The sequence below is a fragment of the Balaenoptera physalus genome (genome assembly GCF_965194825.1).
Source record: "Balaenoptera physalus genome assembly, chromosome: X".
Taxonomy (NCBI): Eukaryota; Metazoa; Chordata; class Mammalia; order Artiodactyla; family Balaenopteridae; genus Balaenoptera; species Balaenoptera physalus.
The window spans coordinates 69539174-69559083 of record NC_138903.1 but is presented as its reverse complement, the minus strand read 5'-3'; the positions used below and the strand labels follow the sequence as shown (position 1 = coordinate 69559083).

At 33.1% G+C, this 19910-nt stretch overlaps 1 protein-coding gene across 6 annotated transcripts in view; it reads left to right on the top strand.

Moving 5' to 3' along the window:
* The window catches only part of BRWD3 (bromodomain and WD repeat domain containing 3), a 115077-nt gene that overhangs the window by 32047 nt on the left and 63120 nt on the right, over positions 1-19910 (top strand). For all 6 annotated transcript variants that reach the window (XM_082447349.1, XM_082447352.1, XM_082447350.1 and 3 more), the window contains 4 exons: positions 12727-12887; positions 14188-14409; positions 18342-18442; positions 18941-19011. In XM_082447349.1, coding sequence (XP_082303475.1) covers positions 12727-12887; positions 14188-14409; positions 18342-18442; positions 18941-19011 — 555 coding nt within the window. The remainder of the gene's footprint in view (positions 1-12726; positions 12888-14187; positions 14410-18341; positions 18443-18940; positions 19012-19910) is intronic.

Genomic DNA, 19910 nt, shown 5'->3' with positions numbered 1-19910 from the left:
CTCCATATTGTTTTCCATAGTGGCTGAACCAACTTACATTCCCACCAACAGTTCCCTTTTCTCCTCATCCTTGCCAGTGTGTGTTATCCCTTGTCTTCTTGATGATAGCCATTCTAAAAGATGTGAGGTGATATCTCGTTGTGGCTTTGCTTTGCATTTCCCTGACAATTAGTGATGTTGAGTATCTTTTCATTTATCTGGTGGGCATTTGGATGTCTTCTTTGGAGAAATGTCTGTTTAGTTCCTCTGCCCACTTTTTAATCAGATTTTTTGTTATTGAGTTTTATGAGTTCTTTATATTTGTTGGATATTAACCCCTTATCAGATATATGGTTTGCAAAAATATTCTCCCATTCTGTAGGTTGTCTTTTCATCATTTTGATTCTTTTTCTGAGCAGGAGCTTTTAAGTTTGATGTCCCACTTGTTGATTTTTGCTTTTGTTGTTTATGCTTCTGGTGTCATATGTGAATAATCATTGCCATGACCAATGTCAAGGAGCTTCTTCCCTACATTTTCTTTTAGAAGTTTTATGGTATCAGATCTCTGGTACATTTTGAGTTAATTTTTGTGAGTGGTGTAAGATAGGGGTCCAATTTCATTTTTTTTGCCTGTGTTTATCTAGTTTTCTCAGCACCATTTGTTGAAGAGACTATCCTTTCCCCATTGAGTGTTCTTGGTTCCCTTGACTCTGTTTTTGAATATTAGTTGACCATATATGGAGGGTTATTTCTGGACTCTCAATATGTTCCATTGGTCTGTGGGTCTGTGTTTATACCAATACCATACTGCTTTAATTACTATAGCTTTGTAGTATAGTTTGAAATCAGAAAGTGTGGTATATCTGGCTTTGTTCTTTCTCAGGATTGCTTTGGCTATTCTGGGTTTTTTTGTGGTTCCATACAAATTTTAGGATTGCTTTTTCTATTTATTTGAATTATGCCATTGGAATTGTTTTTTCTGAATTTTGAATTTTATTTTGAATTATGCCATTGGAATTTTGATAGGGATTGTGTTGAATCTACAGATAGATATGGGTGGCATGGACATTTTAACAATCTTTGCATCCATGAACATGGGATTTCTTTCCATTTGTTTATATCTTCAATTTCTTTCAACAAAGTCTTGTAGTTATTTATTTATTTATTTTTGTACAGATCTTTTACTTCCTTGGTTAAATTAACTCCTAGGTATTTTATTGCTTTTGATGCTATTGTGAATGGGATAGTTTTGTTTTCAGATGTTTTATTATTAGTGTATAGAAATGCAACTCATATCTTTATGTTGATTTTATATCCTGCAACTTTACTGAATGTGTTGATTCCTTATAACATATTTTACTTGAGTCTTTGGGATTTTCTACATATAAAATCATATCATCTGCTAATAACAACAATTATGCTTCTTCCTTCTCGATTTGGATGTCTTGTATTTCTTTGTCTTACCTAACTGCTCTATCTAGGACTTTTAGTACTAAACTGAATGAGAGTGGTGAGAGTGGGCATCCTTGTCTTGTCCCTGGTCTTAGAGGAAAAGCTTTCGATTTTTCACCATTGAATATAATGTTAGCTATGAGTTTGTTGCACATGGCCTTTATTATGTTGGTATGCTCTTTCTATACCCAATATGTTGAAAGTTTTTATCATGAAAGGATGTTGTATTTTGTCAAATGCTTTTTCTTCATCTATTGAAATGATTATGTGATTTCTATGCTTCATTCTATTAATGTTATATACTATATTTATTGATTTGCGTATGTTCAACCATCCTTGCATCCTAGGGATAAATTCCACTTGGTCATTTTCTTTTTTTAATTAATTAATTAATTTGTTTTATTTTTGGCTGTGTTGGGTCTTTGTTGCTGCATGCAGGCTTTCCTTTCTTTAGTTGTGGGGAGTGGGGGCTACTCTTTGTTGCCCTGCACGGGCTTCTCATTGCAGTGGCTTCTCTTGTTTTGGAGCACAGGCTCTAGGCACTCAGGCTTCAGTAGTTGTGGCGTGCGGGCTCAGTAGCTGTGGCTCACAGGCTCTAGAGCGTAGGCTCAGTAGTTGTGGCGCACAGGCTTAGCTGCTCCGCAGCATGTGGGATCTTCCCGGACCAGGGCTCAAACCCATGTCCCCTTCCTTGGCAGGTGGATTCTTAACCACTGTGCAACCAGGGAAGCCCTGGTCATTTTCTATGATTCTTTGAATGTGTTCTTGAGTTCTGTTTGCTAATATTTTGTTGAGAATTTTTTACATCTGTGTTCATCAAGGATATTGATCTGTAGTTTTCTTTTCCTGTGGTGCTCTTATCTGCCTTTGGTATCAGAGTAATGCTGGCCTCATAGAATGAGTTTGGAAGTGTTCCCTCCTCTACAGTTTGAAAGAATTTGAGAAGGACTGTCATTAATTCTTCTTGAAATTTTTGGTGGAATTTCCCTGTGAAACCACCTGTCCTGGGGTTTTCTGTGTTGGGAGGTGTTTGATTACTGATTTAGTCTCTTTACTTGTTATTGATCTGTTCAGATTTTCTATTTTTTCCTGCATCAGTGTTTGTAGTTTATGTGTTTCTAGGAATTTATCCATTTCTTCTAGGTTATCTATTTGTTGGCTTATAATAGTTCATAGTAGTTTCTTATGAACCTGTGTATTTCTGCAGTATCAGTTGTAATGTCTCTCATTTCTAATATTGTTTTGAGTCTTCACTTTTTTTTTTTCTTAGCCTAGCTAAAGTTGTCAATTTTGTTTATCTTTTTGAAGAACCAGCTCCTAATTTTGTTGAACCTTTCTATTGTTTTTCTGGTCTCTATTTCATTTATTTTCACTCTGATATCTATTATTTCCTTCCTTCTGTTAACTTGGGGCTTACTTTGTTCTTCTCTCTAGTTTCTTGAAGTGATGTTGTTTATTTCCAGTCTTTCTAATTTTTTTAATACATGAATTTATCTCTATAAACTTTCCTCTCAGAACTGCTTTTGCAGCATCTCATAGGATTTGATATGTTGTGTTTCCATTTTCATTTGTTTCAGATAGTTTTTTTGTGTCCTTTTTGATTTTATCTTTTACCATTGGCTTTTCAGAAGTGTGTTGGTTAGTTTCCACATATTTGTAGACTTTCCAGGTTTCCTCTTGTTGTTGATTTGTAGTTTCATACGATTATGGTCAGAAAAGATAGTTGGAATGATTTCAGTCTTAAATTTGCTAAGACTTGTTTTGTGTCCTATCATATGATCTATTTAGGAAAATGTTTCATGTTCACTTGAGAAGATTGTTTATTCTGCTGCCATTGGATGGAATGTTCTATATATCTGTTAAGTCTATTTGATCTAAAGTATGTTCAATTCCAACCGTTCCTTATTGATTTTCTGTCTGGGTGATCTATCCATTGCTGACAGAGGGGTATTAAAGTCCTCTAGTATTGTTGTTTTGTTGTCTGTTTCTCCCTTCAGACCTGTTAGTATTTGCTTAATATATTTAGGTGCTCTTATTTTGGCTGCACATATATTTACAATTGTTATACCGTCTTGATGTAATGACTCCTTTTATCATTATATAATGACAGTCTTTGTCTTTGTTATCATTTTTGGCTTGAAGGTCTTACTTTGCGTGATACATATGGCTATCCCCACTTTCTTTTGGTTTCCACTTGCCAGTAGTATCTTCTTCCATCCCTTTAATTTGAGCCTATATGTCTTTAGAGCTGAACCGAGTTGCCTGTAAATGGCATGTAGTTGGGTCTTGTTTTTTTACCCATCCAACCACTCTATGCCATTTGATTGGTGAATTCAACCATTTACATTTAGAGTGATTATTGCTATGTAAGGCCTTACAACTGCCATTTTATTGTTTGCCTTGTGGTTGTTTTATGTCTCCATTGTTTCTTTTTCCCATTGTTTCTGCCTGCCTTGTAAATTGTTGGTTTTCCATGGTGGAATGCTCTGTCTCTCCTATTTTTAGTTTAATGCATCTATTCCAGATTTTTGCTTTGTGGTTACCATGAGGCTTACATAAAACATCTTAAAGATAAGAAAAAACAGTCCATTTTATTCTGATAGCAACTTATCTTCATTCACCTTTAAAGATTTCCACCCCTTTTCTCCTCCACTTTTCTTTTTTTTTTTTTTTTTTTGGCCATGCCATGCAGCATGTGGAATCTTAGTTCCCCAACCAGGGATTGAACCCATGCCCCCTGCAATGGAAGCACAGAGTCTTAACCACTGGACCACCAGGGGAGTCCTTCTCCTCCACTTTTCTATTTTCAATTTCACTATTTACCTCTTTTTATGCTGTGTATTCATTATCAAATTATAGTGGTTATAGTTATTTTTAATAGTCTTTCCATTTAACCTGTATCTAAAGTTAAGTGGTTAACATACCATTCTAATATGGAATTACAGTTTTCTAATTCTGTCCATTTTTCTCCTTTACCAGAGTGTTTCATATGTCATCATCTCGCTTTTTAGTTCTTTCATTTCAGTTGGAGAACTCCTTTTAGTGTTTCTTTACAAAGCAAGTCTAGTGGTGCTGAACTCCCTCAGCTTTCGTTTGGCTGAGAAAACCTTTATTTCTCCTTCACTTTTGAAGGATAACTTTGCCAGATAAAGTATTCTTGGCTGGCAATTTTTGTCTTTCAATAATTGGAATATGTCAGTCCACACTCTCCTGGCCTATAGAATTTCTGCTGAAAAATCTGCTGATAGGCTAATGGGGTTTCCTTTGTAGGTTACTTTCTCTTTTACTGTTGCTGGCTTTAATATTCTTTATCATTGATTTCTGAAATTTTCATTTTAATGTGTCTTACAGAACGTCTTTTTGCATTGCGGTAATAAGGTTTTCTATTAGCTTCATGTACTTGTATGTCCAAGTCCTTTCCCATGATTGGGATGTTCTCAGCTATTATTGCCCAGTTAGTTGTTCATCAGAGGGGAGAGAAAAAAAGAAAAACTAAACTGTCATGATGCTGACATCATTCCCCTAATGCACTTTAAATTTGGATTCTGCTATTGATAGCTGTGTCTTAGCAAGAAATCATGTGGAGTATGAAATTCTATAAGAAATACTCATTTTAATTCAACATTTTCTTTATTAAGTATATAAAATATAAAACCTTAAATTTAGTATAAAATAACAAATATTTTATACTTTATTACAACTTTCCCTAATTTTAAACTTATTTACTACTTGACAGTTTTTGTCCTCTACCTGTTATATAATTGTTTCAGTATGTTTTAGCATAGGCTTCCTAATCATTTTTTGGTCTAATAATGTTCTATCTTTCATGTATGAAGATAATAGAAGGAAATGTGCTTTGAGGTATTTTTTCACAGAATTTATGCACTTGCAATGATCCTTCTATTTCTTTTTGCTTACTGACCTAAGTGTGTTGATGTGATTGACTGAATTTAGGAGAACAAACTGTGTGGTCTTGAACTATTGTAGGAATAAGCTGATGTACTAATACAGTTTTTTTGGTACAACAACCCGGTAATAAGTCCTCAATTTGGATGTACTGTTGTTAAGTGTCCTTGTTATTGATTCTTCTAATTTTTTTAAGTTTTTTTTTAAATCACCCTTCAATATTTGAGGGTCTAGTGCTAACCTTTGAAGTCAAGAGAATAAATAGTATATCTTGTGCCACACTCAACAAATGTTCTAAAATACACACACTTTTTTCTAACACTAGAATTTTATAGGTTATTGGTAGATTTTCCTTTTTTTCTATAAAATGGTGGGATGGATAACTAATGGAGAGGACAGTGAAAAAAAGAGTAACGTAAGAAAAGAAGCACATCCTTATAATTCAGGATGCCAAAAAGTGAGGAAGGCAAAGCTGTTATTGAAGACTAGATGAAAAAAGTCAGTCTGATTCTAACCTTATTAATTTGGGACACAGTGTTCCATATTGTAATTTTGAAACAAATAGAATTTGATTACATAAAATGGTGCATTAATATCCAACATACACTAGAATATTATACACTTCAAATTATGATATTATTCTATTCCTTTTTTCAAAGACCATTCAGTATTATTAATTTCTAAAGGTAATTAAATAGCATTTAAAATATTAATAGAAAAAATAGATTTCAGGAGAATCTTTATGTGCATTTTATTCAGTTTTAATTAATTCTTTAATATGTTCTTCATAAAATTTGAGTCTTCTTGTGGGATAACTGTGACCTTGTATTCTCTCCCTTTTACTGTTCATTACCACTTCTAACTGATGTGGCGAAAGCACAGAAAATTAAGCCAAAATAAGTTAATTTTACCGTTTGTTACTGGCACTAGTAAAATTACCCATAAGAAAAAAAAGTGATATGATGAAGTATAGTAGGTATAACATAGGGAAAAGATCCATAAAGGAGGAAGTGACCAGTAATTCATGATAGAAAACATACAGGTTAGGCAGAATATTTACAAATATTAGATATAACGCAACAAAGTGAACTAGAAAATTTAACATAAAGACATTCAAAACTTGTAATGGTATTAGTTCTTAAAATGTGATGAGTGGCGATACTTGGTCCTAAACAAACATATCTAATAGGAAGGTAAGGAGTAGCAGTGCATGTTAAATGTATTTACAAATCCATAGGCCAAAATGTGGCTGTGCTATGAAAAACAGTGTGTAGAGACTGAGTGTGAAATTTATATTGGATTATATTACAGACTGTACAGTATGGATGATGCTTTCCTAATGGAGAGGTAAAAAAGCAGGATATCTATATCAAACTAATAATGAATGTCCTTTTATTCCTCCCCACTCCAATTTAGTTATTATGTTGAGCCATTTAAAATTACTACTTCTATTTGTAGAAAATGGTTGAATATCAACAATTTCATATGGTTCAATCCATATAAGAATACCCCCAAAACACCTTTAAAGTTCTAATTAGCATATGGGGAAGGAACCTATAGATTTATTAAAAAGGAATAGATGGAATAAATTTATAACTAAAATGTAAGTGCTGGGGATAATTATATTTTGCTTTAGTCTTCTCTATCAAAGAGGAAGATCTCTAAACTGTAAAGGATAGAGCTAGCATGGTTAAAAGAGAAGAAAGCCCAAGATGCATGAGTACCTAGCTGCTTTAAGAGTCCCAAATGAATTAAGTCACAGTATACTGAACTAGTTTTCACTGGCAGGTATTCTTTGTGAAATCAGAGTAGACAAGAGAAATGGAAATGACCAATGGACAAGTATACAATAAGGGAACAAAGAACAGATCTTTAAATTATTGATTGGTGAACTTAGCTTTAACCCCAAGAAAATTTTAGACAGGCTTATTTAATAAGTGGTTTGTGTACTTTTAGAAAAGAAGGAGGTGATCACTAGGACCTTAAATACATTTACTAGAAAAGAATGTCAAACTAACTTTAATCTGACTATTAGATAGTGTAAGGCAGCCGTTTTAGAAAACTAGTGTAGTCTTTGCAATCTTAAATTGCATTTATAGAGGCATAGCTGGAAATAATCCCCTGTACTCTGTGCTGATCAGACCACTGGGGATATTTTGCTCAGTTGTTTTTTTGTTTTTTTGTTTTTTTGGCCGTACCATGCGGCATGTGGGATCTTAGTTCCCTGACCAGGGATTGAACCCGCACCCCCTGCATTGTACGTGCGAAATCTTAACCACTGGACCATCAGGGAAGTCCTCGTATTGTTTTAAGAGGCTCAGACATTGATGAACTAGAGACTTACCAGAAAAAAGCAACCACAGTAGCGTTTATGGTGAAAGAATGTTTTTTTCTATAGGGAATGATAGGAAAGAAAGGTGTTTGTAAATTACGGCTGTGAGTAATATAGAGGGGACTTCACATGTTGAGAGAAGACTTAAGGCACAAATGATTTAAATATTTCATGGATTACCATATAACAAAGGGATTTGACTTTTTTTTTAAGTGTAGCTCTCAAGGGCTAAACCTGTATGATTCTCTGGAACTTGCAGGGAAAGAAATTGAGCTCAGTTAAAGGTAGAGTCTCTGCAAAATTAGAACAGCTCAACATATAAATCATTCATTTTTGAGAAATAATCTTCTCTTTACTAGAAGTGTATAGGCAGAGGCTGAATGGCTATCTACCAGATACATTATAGAAAGGATAATTTTGTGGGGAGGGAAGTTGGACTAGAATTGGTAGTTCACAAATTTGGCACAGTATCAGCATCACTTGCAGAACTTATTAGAAAAACACATTTTGAGAGATATATATTTCTGCAGATCACTTCATTAAAGTATCTTATTCATTCCTGCAATTGAGTAAATGATGAAAGCTTTTGCCCAGTGGAATAATGTAAATTCCACAAGGATGGGAATCTTGTTTGACTCGTTTATAAGTTGTATTCTAGTATTTGTCACAGTGCTTTAGCTCATAGTAGGTTGTCAACAAATACCTTTTAAAGAGAGAAAGCAATTATTCCATTTGTAGCTGTTTATTAATCTCTGTGACTTAAAAAGTTTATAAAATACACTGAATAAGTCTTATCTTGTTATTACTTGAATCTTTAAGCATTTTGGTCTCTTGTTGGGTTAGTTCATATATCATTTTTTAGAGAACAGTTTGGAAGCTTATCCTACAAAGATTTAAAGAAAAAACTTAGGAGACATAGTGGATTCTGAATGTAATATTTTGTATTTAAATACATTTTATATATATGTATATTTGACTAATTTATCTACTAATTGAATTTGTCAGCATTGCTAAATACAAAGAAATTATTGTGACATCAAAGATGTTTTTCTCAAAAGTTCTTAATGTATTTCAAGACAAGGTTGGCATGTTCACATCAGTACTCAAGAGAAAATGCTCTGTAGTTGATTGTTCGAACCTGACTATAACCATATCAGCTCCCCAGATAGAAAGGTGTCATAATTAAGGTGTACTATTTTTCAAGGTTGCCAGATCCTTAACAACAGTGGATGGAGAAGCAGGCATTTTGTTCTGACTAAAATTATGTTGATTGATTGCCCCGTTCTAACCAGTGTTTTGAGGGTTGTATTGTCATTTCACTTTTGTAACTTTGAGAGCTACATTCCTTAGTAAATTGAAGCTGAGATAACGTTTACTCTTTATAGTGTTTTTGAAATACTTAAATAAGTAATCAAGGTAATTAATTATATATACTAAAACTTATTACATACCTTTGAAATACAGTAGATTTTAGAAGGCTTAATATTGAGAATGCAATAATGAATAGTGGATATATTGGCATAGGATTGTGGGATTTTTCTTTTTTTATTTATTTGTAGTTGTTTCTCATTAATACTTCATTCTACTTTGTTAGGGTGAAAGTTTAAATTGCTCATCTCTAATCTTGCATTCTGCTTATAATAGAAGAAGAAACAATGCATTCAAATAGTACATTTGATAGATATTTATTTTTTAAATTTTTTTTAAAAAGGGTATATATTTTATTTATTTATTTATTTATTTGCTGTGTTGGGTCTTTGTTGCTGCGTGCAGGCTTTCTCTAGTTGTGGCGAGCAGGGGCTGCTCTTCATTGTGGTGCATGGGCTCAGTAGTTGTGGCTCGTAGGCTCTAGAGCACAGGCTCAGTAGTTGTGGTGCACGGGCTTAGTTGCTCCGTGGCATGTGGGATCTTCCCTGACCAGGGATCAAACCCATGTCCCCTGCATTGGCAGGTGAATTCTTAACCACTGCGCCACCAGGGAAGTCCCTTATTTTATTTTTGACTGTTTTATTTTTATTTATTTATTTTTTAATTGCGGTATAGTTGATTTACAATATTAGTTTCAGGTGTATAACTGATTCAAACATTTTTATAGATTATACTCCATTTATAGTTATTATAAAATATTGGCTATGTTTCCCTTTGCTGTACAATATATCCTTGTAGCTTATTTATTTTATACATTGTAGTTTGTACCTCTTAATCCCCTATCCCTAACTTGCCCCTTCCCCCTTTCCTTTCCCCACTGGTAACCACTAGATTGGTTACCAATGGTCTATTCATATTTTCTATTTCTTCCTGGTTTAGTTTTAGGAGATTGTACATTTCTAGGAATTTGTCAATTTCTTCTACATTGTCCACTTTATTGGCATATAGTTTTTCATAGTAATCTTGACAGAGATATTTAAATACAACACAGTGATAATTGTGTGTGTGTGTCCCTTTATTTTATTACTACTTTTGAGGAAAGGAATAAGGACTCTAAGCATCCCTCTCCCCCGAAGGAGCTATATAATATTTATGCTAGAAGAATGAGATCTACTTTCTAGTAAAATACTCAAGGATTGGTCAAAAGTGAACTCTTTTTAATTGTATTTTTATAGTCAGTTATCAGCCATTAAAAATTTCAGAAAATGTTCTTGATAAAGGATTCTTTAGAGATGTAAGAAAAGCAAAAAGCATCAGTGCTGAAAAATAGTGGCTAAATGGAGAATACATGCAAAAGAGTGTTGACAGAACTCCTTATTGTATATAGAGCCTAAGGCCTGTTGACATTACCAAATGACTGAGAAAAATGTATAAATATTATCATCTCAGGTGCTATATGAATAAATAAAAATCGCTGAGATAGGAAAGAAGGAATATTTGATGATCCTGCTGTCGAATATGTGATATACCTTATATAGGAATTTTTTGAATAGCTGTTAATGGACTAGAGAACCTAATAGAAAACTTGTGTTTAAGATAAAAATGTATTATTAGAAGAGTGTTAAGTGAAACTTAAAAAAATCTATACTTTTATCACAAAGCAGTTGGTTTCATTTTTCTTTTTCTTTCTAGTCTTTATACATATATGTATGCGTTTTTTGTATAATTTAAATCATCACCTACTTACAAGTTCATATTTTATATTTTTTGCTTTGTAGTTCCTAAATTGTTCCACATTGATGGAGTTTTCATATTTTAATTATTAATTTTTACAGAATAGTCCATCATATATTCTGTAATTCTGATTCTTTCTCTATCTCTGCTTTTCTGATTTTTTTCTTCATGTTGATGGTGTTTTTTGTTTTTAAACTTCAAATTGGTTTTCAACCAGGGGCAGTTTTTTCCCCAGGAGATGTTTGGCAATGTCTGGAGATATTTTTGCTTGTCACAAGTTGTTGTTGGTGGGGTGTTAATAGCATCTGGTGGGTAGAGGCCAGGTATGCTGCTAAACATTCTACAGTAGACAGACAGCCCCCCACAACAAAGAATCCTTAGTCCCAAAGTTCCAAAGGCCAATAGTTCCAAGGTTGAGAAATCCTTCCTTAAAAGTAACACACCTTTTCCTCTATTTATTTACAGAATATGAATGTAAAAAAGCAAAGCAGAAGTAATGGTTGATTGTTTAAAGGAACTCAGAGCAGTAAGAAATGTTTGACTGGAGAGGGAAGACTGCTAAAGTACGAAAGTTACGGTGCCTGCTCTTCCCATCTTAGAGTTGTGGCCATTTCTAGAGGTTGGCATGGGAAGCAACTGCCAAAAAGGAAACCTCTTACCTAGTACTGATGCTTATGGATTTTCCACCATTATTTATTCAGCATCTCGACATAAATACTCAGATTTCTAATGTGTTCTTATGATTTGCATTCAAAGTTGGATTTTGCTATTCATCATTCAATTTTTGTCATTTTGTCAGTTTAAGGTGGCCAGTAGATTGACCATTGCCTGAAAAAGACTTCATTGCTCTTAAGATTGAGATGTTGAAAGGTTTCTTATTTTTGATTGTGGCATGCTTCTAATTGTACTAATCTAGCTACAACCCAATTCTTGCCTTAATTTTGCCTTGTTTCAACATAAAGCTATTATTATTTATACTATATTATTAAGAAGTATGGTAAAATTTTGCCTTGCCTCAAGGTCACTTTAACCTTTAAGGCTTCTATGTTTTGATTAAAATATAATATGTGGGATGCTGAATACTTTCAGTGTATAAGGGAAGACTGGTGGAATGTCACAGAGCAAGTAGGTGCTTGTATATCCTTACATAGGGAACAAGATCTTCATTTTAGGGACGTGAGTAGAATCCAGGTGGTATTTGTAGGAGAATTTTGCAGATTTATGCTTTATTCTGGCTGCTTTTTAAGAAAATCAGAACACAAAACAAACAAACAAAACAGGAGACAGGATCTAAGATGACCTTATAAGAGATGAATTCTCAAAAGTTCATTGATTAGAGGGAGAGTCAATAGTTTCTGAAACCAAAAAGGGGGAGAACCTATAGACAAGTCTAGAAAGGATTGTTTGTTACTGAAAACCTATGTGGTGTTATAGCTTCCTTCCTCTTTTTACTGTATACATCTCTTGTATTACTCTTGAATTTTTAGGCACAGCTGTTTACAGGGTGGATGGGTGTGAGGAGGTAGGACAGGAGTTCATAAAATTTCCTATATACATTTTAAGATGTATTATACTTAACCAAATACCGTTTTTATTCTAAAATTCTTTCATGTTATGGTAAGATTTACCTATATATATTTAAAGTTACAGTGTCTTTGTCTGAAGTATACCAAGAAAGGCAAAAGGGGATTGTACTTGGGAAACCATAGTAAGGTAAACAGAAAATCAGACTTCTGGGATTTGAAAGAAGAGTATTCTTAGTGCTTTGTGGTAGTGAACTTGAGTTCATAAAATCGTGAAATGTGTGATGGAATTTAGACTTCTCACAGTGTAGAATTGCCGTGGTGTGTGTACCCTGTTTTGTTTCATCATAATACTGATGATTTAACTTCATGTTAAATGTAGTTTTCACTTTTAGGTTTTAAGAAGTGAATCCCGTGTTTTCTGTTTTTCAGTGAATATCACCTCTGCCAGGCAATTAACCGGATGTAGTCGCTTCAGCCATATTTTCCCTTCATCTGCTTACCAGCACATTAAGATGCATAAGAGAATTCTGGGGCACTTGTCATCTGTCTACTGTGTAGCATTTGACCGAAGTGGGAGAAGAATTTTTACAGTAAGTTTAAAATTAATGATACTATAGCATATTAGAGATTTACAACAATGGAAGCTAGGCTTCATGGCATTGAATTATGCTTTGTAAGCAGTTCTTCCTTTTTAGACGCATGCATGCAAGAAAAGATGAGTGGAAATTGAAAATCTTTTCTCTTTCTATATAAGTAAATGGATGAACTATAATGACCTCTATCATTTGGGAAATCTAATTTAAAAAAATTAAATCTTCAGAAGGCCTTATATTCTAGAGGTGGTTAATTTATGTGAAACAAGTTTATCTACTCAATTGGTTTCATTCCATTTTAGCAAACATTTATTAAAATGCATTTTCCATTGGTGCTAGTTCTGCTTAGTTAATGATTACATCATCCTTATAGTTGAATAGTTGAACTACATGTTTAGTAATGAAGATTACAGTTATTATATATATCTCTCTTTGAATTTAATACTAATTATTTTTAAAATTGGATTTTTATTAACCAGATCATATTGTGTGCTTTTGAGTACAAAATTATAGCACACTAATATTTCCAAGTAAAGGCTTAGTCTTATTGTTTCAGTACTAAGTTAATGTAGAAGTGTAGGTAATGGCATAATTTTCTTTTTAAATTCCTAGGCTACAACAAAGGAAGTGGTTTGTATTTTGAGAAGTTCGACTTCTTGGAGTTCATTACAGACTCTTCCATTGATGTTTTCATGACTCCAAAATGCATCACCTAAGTATATGGGTGTTGATGAAGATGAGGATGATGATTTTCATCTTTTTATAAACAGATAATTATTAAATAGCTTATCTACCACAGTAGAATTGCTTTTTACTATTTAAAGCTCTTTTGAAATTCTCAGTAGGAAGTTCCACATAATATTTTCCCCAGAGATTATTAACAAAGTCTCATGTTTGCATGTAGATTTTAGGTTAAAGTTTTAAGTATTTGTAGAGAAAAAAAATATTCAAGCAATTAAGAAAAAAGGCTGTCAGGTGTAAGGAAAGAAATAATGGCAGAGATAGTTAATGCCAAATCACTTAAAAGTAAAAAATATTTTGAGTTGTCAGGATTGGTAGTAGTTTTGAGGAGTTATTCACATATGCCATTATCAGTTTGGACAGTGCTTTGTCAGTGCTATCATTTGGACATATTTTATATTTTCTACTCACTCCATGTTATATGAAGAAAAGAGACTAAAAAGTAAAGGCTTAGAAGTAACTTAATAAAATTCTCCTTTGTTTTTGCTTTTTTTGTGCGGGGAGGGAGCGAATTTCTGCTTTATTGTAAATCTTCTGTCCTTTTGTGTTGCTATAGGGTTCAGATGACTGTTTGGTGAAAATTTGGGCAACAGATGATGGGCGCCTTCTTGCTACACTTCGAGGGCACTCTGCTGAAATTTCTGACATGGCTGTTAACTATGAAAACACTCTCATTGCCGCAGGCAGCTGTGATAAAGTTGTAAGAGTGTGGTGTCTTCGAACTTGTGCACCAGTTGCAGTCCTTCAGGGACATTCAGCTTCTATTACTTCCATACAGGTAAGAAAAATAAAAAGATACCTCTAGTATATGTAATAAGAATGAGAATTCTCTTGTTTTTTGTTATATCGTGTGGATTATACAAAGAATGGCAACAGAAAAATATTGATCTCTTAAGGGCTTTGTCCCTACCTTGCAGACAGGTATTTTTTAAAGTTTCCTTTTCATATAAATCTGTTCCCTTTAGAAATAAGTAAAAAGGTCATTGAAAAGGTTTTTCAAATGCAGTGTAAGACATCTTCTTTATCTCATTTGTATTTGTGAAGAAGGGAAGAGACTTGGAATTGCCTTAAGGAACAACACCAGTACCTTTTAGGTAGGATGTAAGTAGCTTCTAATTTGAATATTGGCATACTTTGTGTTAATATTTAATGCAAAATGTTTATCAGTTCAGATTTAGTGTGTGTGTGTGTGTGTGTGTGTGTGTGTGTGTGTGTGTGTGTATGCATAGTTTAATATTAGGGAAATTTTTATTCTTAGTTTCAGTCATTTCTTATTTCAACTTGATGTTTGACATACAATACATTGAGTTTTTAAATATTTGTCCATATAGTGTTTTTACCAGATGTTGGTAGTGAAAGTCCTGGATACTCCCCAAAGAACTTTGTTCTCTTCTTTGTGTTGACAGCAAAACAGAGGAATCCTTCTGACACTGTCTTTTATTTTGGTCAAGGAGATTACTTTTGCGGATGAGATAATTACTCCCATTCACTTTTCTTTGTTCTTTAATCACTAATAAATATGCCAGTCAATTTTTTGTGTGTTATTTAAATAATATATCACCTGTTTATGAGGCCCTAGCAAGAATTGGATTCAACATATATTAGATTTGAACACTTTTATGTCAAAGTTTTAATTAGTTGAAATTATTTTTTGGATTTTGTTTTGGGATATTACTAGTTACTTGTGTTCCCACCATCCTGTCTGACAGACTGTTTCTGGAATTTGGAGATAATCTCATACAACATAAAAAAATATGAATATTTGTTTATACTGGAAATGTTTATGGAACTGTTTGGCTCCTTCATAGTTTCATTTGCTAGTTTCTGTCTCATTTGATTTATGTGTGTAAGTGCCCTAGAGATCCATGGACCTCTTTGTTTTTGTTTTTTGTTTTGGTTTGTTTTTGTATGGACCTCTTTTCTATAACATTCTTTCCCTTACTGATCTCATCAACTCTCATGGCTTTAAATTTCATCTTGTATGCTGATGACTCCAAACTTGTATTTCCATCTTGGGGCCTATCTTTTAGCTCCATACTTGTACATTCAACTACCTACTTGGCATCATCACATGAATGTCTACGAGGCATCTCAAACTCAACATCTTCAAAATTGAACCCCTGTCTTCCTTCTTCAGATTTGCTCCTCCCAAAGCTTTCCCCATCTAAACAAATGACAATTTCATCCTTCCAATTGCTCAGAGTAGTAATCCCTGACTTTTTGTTTCTCATAGCCCATATCTAACTTGTTAGCAAACCATGTTGGCTCTACCCTCAAAATATATCCAGAATCTGAACAAATTCTCATGACCTCTATCATTACTACCCTATTTCAAATTACTATCATCTGTGACCTAGATTTTGGAACAGACTTCTAACTGATCTTCCTGCTTCTTCCCATCCCTCTTTCCTGTCCCAGTCTAGCCTCTGCATAGCTGCATGAGTGATTTTAAGATGGAAGTTTAAAAAAAAGGAAGTTAAATCATGTCACTGGTGCTCAGAACCTTTAATGGCCTCCAAACTCAGAGTTAAAGCTGAAGGTTTTACAATGACCCACAAGGTCTTACATACTCAGCCGCTTGCTCTCTTTGACCTTATCTCCTACTACTCATTTCCTGTTCTCATTCTGCTTTAGCTGCTTTTTTAGACCACTCTAGCTACACTCCTGTCTTTGCTCTTGCTGTTTCATGTCTTTGAAATGGTCCTCTTTGGATAGTCACATGGTTTGTTCCCTTACTTTCTAAGTGATGGAAATGTCTGTCACTTTTCCAGGGAGACCTTCTCTGACAAACTTACCACTCTAAAATTGTAAATCATTACCCCCCCCAGCACTCTTTCATTTTTGTTCATAGTAATGATCATCATTTAGCATGCATTCTATATGCTTTATTCTTTGCTAATTGACTGTCTCTGTTAACATCATAGTGTATTTTTATTCTTTCAGTTTCTTTCTTTCTTTTTTAATAAAATTGAGGTAAAATGGTATGATGTTAATAGTGGTTGCCTCTGGGTAGTGGAATTATAAATAGCTTTTTTTCTGTTTTTCTATATTTTCTAACTTTTCTTCAATAACTGTGTATTAATTTGTATTCAGAAATGCACATATGTGTTTTTATAATCTTAAACATGATTTCTCATTTAAAAACAATCCAGTTAAGGTACATTAATGTACTGAATTCCCCTTTGTGATTGAAACATTTTAAATATGAGCATAATAAAGTTTTAGTGTTTCTTCAAACTTAATAAAATCATTATATTTCATATTTTATTGTCTCATTCCTATAGATCCTAGATCAGCAAATTTACAGGCCAGATAGTAAATATATTAGGCTTTGAAGGCCATATGGTCTCTGTTGCAGCTACTTAACTCTGCCTTTGCAATGCAGAAGCAACCATAGACAGTGTAAGGTGACTGTGTTCCAATAAAACTTTATTTACAGAAACGGGCAGGAAGCTGGATTTGGTGTGTGGGCCTTAATTTGCAGACCCCTACTATAGATTGTGGATTAAGCTTTCTATTGCACACTTCTCTATGTCAGAAATGAAAATATAAGCATGCTACCTCAGTACTGATTTCTTTACTATTCATCAACTATTAATGGATAATATTAATTGATATTTTTTGTTTGATTTAAACTCTGTAGTCTTTAGAAGTTCTGTGCTTCCAAACAAGAAAACTAAATAAATGACTTCTAATATCTATAATGATAATTTTCTTTTGATTTGAATTTAAAATTTATTCAAATCCAGTGATCCTTAATTTTCATCTCATTGGAAGGTATTCATTATGTTTATTTGGGATTTTTATTTTTTTTATTTTTTATATAATTTTTGTTTATTTATTTGGCCATGCTGAGCGGCTTGCAGGATCTTAGTTCCCTGACCAAGAATTGAACCTGGGCCATGGCAGTGAAAGCGCTGAGTCCTAACCACTGGACTGCCAGGGAATTCCCTATTTGGGATTTTTAAAGCTCATGAGCATGCTAGAGACCCTGGTTTGATTTTCAGCCTTTTCCTGTGTCCCAGGTATCAGGAGCCTAGTGGCTTTTCCCTTCTCTGATTCTCTTCTGAGGACCTGTAAGATACTGAGAGTTAGAGCCTGAGAATCCTACATGATAAAGACCATCAGATAGTAGTCATACTTTAAATTGGCAACTCAAGTGTATTTTTTTAATCTCTTTTTTCCACAGTGATACATACAGACATTTGACCTATTTTATGTTATCCATTAAAACACATGAAGATGATTTAAATTTAAGAATGGTGAAGTTTCTATCATACTTCATTGAAATTAGAGTTTAAAGTAAAATGTTAAAACCCAAATACTTAGACATTAACTTCCTTATCCCTGTTTTAGACTTACTTCTGATGCATGCCTTTTTCATGTGAACTATAAAAATTTTATATGGTTGCTATATAAGCGTGTATTCAGCAGATTTGTAATGGTTTAACTAGTAATGACTTTGTTTTTTTCCTCCATTAAAAGTAGGAAAATAATAATATTAAAGTATGATGTTGAATAATTTTAAAATAATTATCTTTAGAGCTAAAATATTTTATCCTAAATTCAATGAATGACTTTTCTAGTTTTTTGATATTTTGAATTTTTATAAGGTATTCGTTAATCTAGGAAATTTAAATAACATTTCTTGAAACTGAAATTAAGCTTGAACATGAAAGGTTTCTATTTTAATTAAAATTTTTTTTCCAGTTTTGTCCATCAACTAAAGGCACAACCAGATACCTCACTTCTACTGGTGCTGACGGAACTATCTGTTTCTGGCAATGGCATGTAAAAACAATGAAGTTTAAGTAAGTTTAGAATTGGGTTAGAAATTTTTCTTTATCACCTTGAGAGATTCTTGATAGTCCATGTATGTAAGTATATAAATTTATATATGTATGAGTGTATATGTACATATCCATACCTACTTCAATTTGATGTTAGAGATTTTAGAATAAATTTTTTATGAAACCAATGTTGAAGAGACTAATTTATACACAAAATTTTGATAAGGAGTATTTGTTTCATTTCTTACTCTGGTAAGAACACTTTGAACCTTTCTTCATGATGGTAGTAAGTAACATGGTAATTTGTTTGTAAAGCTAACATAATAATACTGATAGCATAAAGTATATTTGTAAGTTTAAATGTATTTTTAACGTCAATAATGGGAATAGTACTTACTACTTCAGTTTTGTGGTTTCTATAATATTGATGATAAATCTGTCACTATCTAGCAGTGTGCTAAAATTCTTGCACATTAAATGAACATGATGAAAAATAAAAACATCTTACTTTTCTCTTAGAGATCGCCCCGTGAAATTTACTGAGAGATCTAGACCTGGAGTTCAGATATCTTGTTCATCTTTCAGTTCTGGTATGTGTAAAAATTGAATGTTTTGAGTATCTAAAATATTGAATAATCCAGTTATAAAAGATTTTTCAATTGTAAAATATTTTTTAATTTTGTGGAGAAAAAATGCATATGTTTGAGAATTAATGGAAGCATACTAAAAATGCGAACCATATGTTATAATAGACAGACCTTTGTAGACTCTAATTAACATGTAATAGATTTTGAGTTGTTTTCTTATTTACAATTAATATGTTTTTATATAATGCAGAATTTAGTTGGTAAAAAGTAAAGCCTTCACCCAATACTGATACACAATTCAACACTAAAATCCTGCCCTGACTTTTCAGAAAACATTTACAGTGGCTCCATGTAGAAGACATGTTCACAGTATGTAAACAGTGCTTTTCTACTGCTAAGAATTATGTGCTGGTTAACCTTTTCTTTTTTGTTGTGGTAAAATAGAACATGAAATTTACCATTTTAAGAACATTTTTTAAGTATACAGTTCTGTGGCATTAAGTATATTCACATTGTTCTACATACATTACCACCATCCATCTCTAGAATTTTTTTCATCATCCCAAAAGCTGCTGAGTTTTCACACTCAACCACTATAGCCACTATACAGAGAATTGTAGATATAGGTTATTTTATAAATAATTTTGGAACATTATGTTTTTACATAAAATATGAAGAAATGAATTCCTCAATGCCTTTAATGTTTATGATCCAAAGGCCTGTATTTAGTATATAGTTGGTGGATTTTTATTGGGTGAATGGTATAGTTGTTCTTTAAATATTCCTCTTGTTTTTCTTGAATTTTACTTACTTTTCCTCAGAAATGTTAATATGTCTTTAATGGTTAGAAAATAACCTTATGTTTTTTGAAGGCTTTTTAATTAACAAGGTAACGTATAACT